The sequence below is a fragment of the Candoia aspera genome, chromosome 2 (assembly GCF_035149785.1).
Source record: "Candoia aspera isolate rCanAsp1 chromosome 2, rCanAsp1.hap2, whole genome shotgun sequence".
Taxonomy (NCBI): domain Eukaryota; kingdom Metazoa; phylum Chordata; class Lepidosauria; order Squamata; family Boidae; genus Candoia; species Candoia aspera.
Window position 1 is genome coordinate 8,996,512 of NC_086154.1, and position 5,443 is coordinate 9,001,954.

The 5,443-nt window shown below is 51.2% G+C and overlaps 1 protein-coding gene across 1 annotated transcript; it reads left to right on the forward strand.

Annotated features, from left to right (window-relative positions):
• Positions 1 to 251: 251 nt before the first annotated feature.
• Positions 252 to 4,334, forward strand: LOC134492116 (zinc finger and SCAN domain-containing protein 23-like). The gene is made up of 3 exons (XM_063296279.1): positions 252 to 1,152; positions 2,027 to 2,141; positions 3,503 to 4,334. Exons 1-3 carry the CDS (start codon positions 352 to 354, stop codon positions 4,132 to 4,134), a joined length of 1,548 nt encoding a protein of 515 aa, XP_063152349.1. The 5' UTR covers positions 252 to 351; the 3' UTR covers positions 4,135 to 4,334.
• Positions 4,335 to 5,443: the final 1,109 nt, after the last annotated feature.

Genomic DNA, 5,443 nt, shown 5'->3' on the forward strand with positions numbered 1-5,443 from the left:
CCAGGGACCTGCCAAGTGATCTCAGTTGCCAGCTTTGGTCTCACTTCCTATCTGATGATCTCCCTTTGTTCTAATTTGATTTAATTTATTTATTTTCTATCCTGCCTTTATTATTTTTACAAATAACTCAAGGCGGCGAACATACCTAATACTCCTTCCTCCTCCTGTTTTCCCCACAACAATAACCCTGTGAGGTAGGTTGGGCTGAGAGAGAGCGACTGGCCCAAGGTTACCCAGTTTTTTGGGGAAAGCTTGTTTGCATTTAGACAGCTTTGTTTTGATCTCCACGTCCATTTCCCTCTGAGACAGGGGCAGTGTTGCCACCGCTCAGCAAGAACATCGAGCCAGTTTATGGATGCCCAGATGGAGAAAATGGCTGCAGAGCTCAGGGAGACGTCAGCCCTGGGTCCCTTGAAGGCCGAGCAGGGGAAGGGGACGGAGATGGGAGAACGCATCCTGGCAGGACCCAAGAAAGGGAAGGGAGGGGGCCCAGCCTCCCGCCTGATCCCCACAGGGAGCATCCAGGATTTCTGGGAGAGGACTGTTCCTCAGAAGGCAAGCCCGGAGCCCCGCAGGAGCCTGCAGCAACGGTGGGAGTCTCAGCTGCAGGAATTCTTGAAGGTGCTGGAGGACCCCTCCTTGGAAGGCGGGAGCCCCCAGCTTCGGCCGCCTCTGCCCAGAAGCAACCCTCGCCCGTCTCTGACCTCCTTCCGAGGAAGAGCCAATTGCACCCAGCAGCCTCGAGCCGAGAGGGGGGCCCAGCTCACAATCAGCCTGGGCGGAGATGCCCACCTGATGGAGCCGCCCAAGAGGCTCCACGGTCAGAAAGCCACCAGTCTCCTCCTGGGCCAGGAGGCGATCAGCTTGAACGACGAGCGCTGCCTTTTCCGGCAGTTTGGCTACCAGGAAGCTGAAGGGCCTCGGGAGGCCTGCCGGCACCTTCGAAGGCTCTGCCACCAGTGGCTGAAGCCAGAGCGACACACCAAGGAGCAGATCCTGGAGATGGTGGTCCTGGAGCAGTTCCTGGCCATCCTGCCCCCGGAAATGCAGAGCTGGGTCCGGGAGTGTCGACCGCAGACTTGTACCCAGGCTGTCATCCTGGCAGAAGATTTCCTGCTGCGACAGCAAGAGAGCAAAGCTCAGGAAGAGCAGGTAAGAGATGCCGGTGGAGTCTCTCGGTGGGTGGGAAGGAGGGAAGAGGCCCGGCTCTCTGTGGAGAAGGTAGCTGGGGGAGTAAGGCACAGTGGGGATGTTGCTGGACTAGGAGTGGGGAGAGCCCTCAGCTCGTCCACCCAGCCCACCTCCCAGAGTGGCGGTGGGAGGGGACACGGTGCTGCCTAGACAGGGACAGGATTTAATAAAGAAATAGGTCCATGTGGGAGTGCTGAAAAATAAAATGGGGAGTGGTAATAGCCCAATGCTTTGCTTGGAAGAGTAACCATCTCCCTGGGGAGGAAGGAAAGGAAGGAAGGAAAAGAAAGGGGGAGAGAAGAAAGAAAGAGGAAGAGGGAGGGAAGGAAGGAAAAGAAAGAGAGAGAGAAGGAAGAAAGAAAGAGAGGAAGGAGGGAGGGAGGGAGGGAGGGAAGGAAAAGAAAGGAAAGAGAAAGAAAAAGAAAGAAAAGGAGGGAGGGAGGGCCATAGGAAGCATCCTAGGAAATTAGAAGGGCCAAATGGAACAGCCTTACCAAATTCCCATCTGGCAAATGGGTTGTGGTGATGGCCAATTGGTTGCAGTGCACCAAAAGCACAAGGCTAGGGACTCAGAGACCCTGAGTTCTAGCCCTGCCTTCGGCCTGAGGTCAGGTGGGTGACTTTGGGCCAGCCCCTCCTTCTCAGCCCCCAGAAGGAGGAGGAGGAGGAGGAGGCCAGGGCAAACCACTTCTGACAATGTGGCCAAGAAAACTGCAGGGCCAAGATTGACTCAAAGACACCAAAAAAACAGCTGCACCTTAACACATGCTCTAAACCTCCTTGCTCAACTGAAAGGCCAGGCCCTCTTCCATCGTGGGGCTCTTCTCTGTTTCAGGCCATCAGCCTCTTCGAGAAGGACCATTTGACTGAGAAGGCTCCCCTGGAAAGCTGGCAGAGACCCCTCCTCAGAGAGACGAAGCGGGAGAGTGACAGACACGCGGTGCTGTTGGGTGAGGGCGTCGTAATTGCTTGAGGCTGTGCACATCTGAAAGGAAAAATGTTGGGAAATTACTGTGGGTGGTTTCCCATTTGGTTTGTACCTGTCGCACTCCCAGTCAGTCCCCGATTCAGATCAGAGCGAGCATGACACGCCACTCGCTGCAGCTAGCCAAATATACCAAAGATGAAAGCAGTTACCGGCAAAATGGGATAAAAGGCAGGCAAAATCAGGGAGACAGAAAGCCATGAACGGCAGCAAGAATTTATATTATCTGTATCTTTTTTTCCCCTTAATTGTATGGCACAGCAGCTTGGTGTTCATGCTGCTTTTTTTTTGCTGGGAAATCCTTGTGAGGTCCAGTAGCCAGATGTGTAGACTATTTAGCCGTGACAAGTCACATCGCCCGGGGTGCACCATGAGGATGCTAGCCTAATACCTATGTCTAAACAAAGGAGACAGAACTTTCCAGAGCCTCTGGAAATAATACCACGGATAATCAGCACGGACAGTCCCAAAGGGAGTGGCCTTTGCTTATTCCCACTTTAAGCCTTTTATGTACATACTGGAAGCAGAAAGAGTTGGAAAGTAGGACACTGGGTGATCTCTTTTCTGCACCATGAAGGAAACAATTTGATGGAGAAGGATGATGTATCCATGAAAGGGGCCAACTGTCCCCTCCTGCATGAATTGGCCCATCAAATTCTGGGCTGTTGATATTTCCCTTTGGGAGATAATGCTCAGTCCTTGGGGACCACATCAGCATCAACTGACAGGTCGATCTGACCCACATTTGGTTGTGATGCTGAAGTTACATGATGGGGAACTATCCTCACACAGCCAGGAATGAAGTAGAAGGCTCCTGTGAGTCCAGAGTATCTGTTCTCAGGAAGCTACCAGTTGTCTCTCTGCAGGATCCTCCATGTTGGGTTTTCTTGGGGATTAGAATGCTTCTGCTGAGTCAACATCTGGAAACAAAGCAGGAAGCAGATTTTTCTACTGTAAAATGCTTAGCAGAACCACCCAGAAGTGTGCTTCCTAAACAGCAAGTCACTCTTCTTTTGCACTCTTTGGCTGGATTTTTACAAGACACTAGTCTAGAATAAATAGGCTTGGTTTCATAGCACGTTAAGCAGAAACAGCTTGGTTTAAATATTGTGGCAAGGTGCACCACCTGTCTTAATCCAGAGAAAAGTAGTGTTTGCTCTTAATCCAAGGAAATCTTCACCAAATGATTTTGGACTCCAGTTCCTATCTCCCACCTCTGCCAACTAGGGATAACAGGTTGCAGTCCAGCCAGTAATGAAGCTCTGGCTGGAGAATACCAGTCCAAAGAAAGTGTTTAATTTATCTTGGTTTGGATTATTCCAGCAGATGACGAGAAATTCTGCGGGGCAGAGAATGAGGATCGAGAGTCGCATTGGATGTGGTCTGGAAGAGGTGAGCCCGGTGTCCCCTGCTCTCCCAATCCGGGGGAAGCTTCTGAAACCCTGTACTGGAACAGCCTGGAGAAGGCCGAGGGCAAATTCATCAATTCCCAGGGGACGTACGAGGACTTGGACGAGAGCGTCCTGCAGCCGGGGCTCTTTCCCAGCGAGCGAGACAACGCCTGCCTCATCTGCAGGAAGGCCTTCCGGCGGCGGTCCAACCTGATTGCCCACGAGCGGACCCACTCCGGCGAGCGGTGGTACAACTGCTCGGAGTGCGGGAAGAGCTTCGTCAGCCGGGCCGCCTTCCTTATCCACCAGCGGGTCCACACGGGGGAGAAGCCGTACAAGTGCTCTTACTGCGGGAAGGGCTTCAACACGGGTTCGAGCCTCACCCGTCACAAGCGCATTCACACGGGTGAGAAGCCCTACAAGTGCCTGGATTGCGGGAAGCGTTTCAATGACTACTCCAACTTCATTGTCCACAAGCGCATTCACACGGGCGAGAAGCCCTACGAGTGCTCTGTCTGTGGGAAGAGGTTCAGCGATAACTCAAACTTTATCAAGCACCACCACTGAGAGGTTACACACTTTGCTGGCAGTGGTTTCGTTGTGTTCGTTTTTTTTCACTTGATGAGAAACGCCATCAAGGCAGCAGAGACATACAGGTAGCCCTCCACTTACAACCACACTCGGGACTGGAATTTCCATCGTAAGTCATTGCAGTCGTAAGCCAACTCATCACGTGACTGGTCCTGATTTTATGACCATTTTAATGGTGGTCATTAAGCGAATCATGGGTCGTTAAATGAATCCAGCTTCCCCAATGGACTTCTTTTCCCCGGAAACTGGCAAAAAGGCTTGCAGATTGCGATCACATGACTGCAGGACTCCGCAACCAGTCGTAAATGTGAGCGGATTGCCAAGCGCCCGAATTGCAATCATGTGACCCTGGGCGTGGTACAATGGTCATAAGTGTGAGTACAGGTCGTAAATCGCTTTTCCCAAGGCTGTTGTAACTTTGAACCATCGTTAAACGAATGGTCATAAGTCAAGGACTACCTGTAGGACTACCTGTATCCATGGCCACAAAACCCTTAGTGCGTATAGATACGCCAGAAGTGAATTTCTGCAGCCTTGGTTGACTTGAGTGGTTTGATGTTCTTCTGGGGTTAGGATGCTGTTCTGAGAAGTCCAAGCTTCTTCCATTTCTACTCATTTCATCTTTCCGCCCCTCGAAAATGCAGCCCCCGCAACACCTATCTCAACCTTTCTGTCTGCAGTCTGGGAACATGGCATTTGTCAAGCCCCATGTAGCTGGCAAGACCAGGGAAGTAAGAACAGCATAGGTTTCGGAAGCCCTCCCGTCGTAGTCCGGGGTAAATGCAAGATCTTGGAAACTGTACGAGGAATTTCCCAGCCTCAGCTACAGCGAGTTAGTTAAAGCAGAGCCTCTTTGAAACTCTCTTCCCCACATCTCTCCCCACCTGGGCTGAGCTGCTGGGTTTGAGATGATCTTTCAGCTGACTTCCTTGCAGCTTTCCTACCAACTCTCACAGGGTTTCTCAACCCTGGCAATTTATCATTTATTTTTAGAAAGATTCACAGTACAAGCAAACAAAAACAGATCATAACAAAAACAACAAGCTGCTTGAAGGTTCAGTCTTCTAAGGTGAAACGTCGCTAACAGACAGAAGCACAGGATAATTGCCACCGGAGCAGGTCATAAACCAAAGTCAGCCCAGGAAGCCACCAATCAGGAAACGGTCCCCCTTTTGGGGGGAAATGGGTGGTGGTAGAAATTTGAAATATAAATAAATAGTCTTAGTGCCATGGGTGTACAAATTGTAGCCCTGCAAAGAGCCCTTTACAGTTAGAAGACAGAGAT

What these genes read in the sequence shown, in the direction of transcription:
- LOC134492116 (XM_063296279.1), top strand. Translation starts at nt 352, where the DNA reads ATGGATGCCCAGATGGAGAAAATGGCTGCAGAGCTCAGGGAGACGTCA. An exon ending in GCAAAGCTCAGGAAGAGCAG is followed by an intron (nt 1,153 to 2,026) that starts GTAAGAGATGCC and finishes TCTCTGTTTCAG; the next exon opens with GCCATCAGCCTCTTCGAGAA. An exon ending in CAGACACGCGGTGCTGTTGG is followed by an intron (nt 2,142 to 3,502) that starts GTGAGGGCGTCG and finishes TTATTCCAGCAG; the next exon opens with ATGACGAGAAATTCTGCGGG.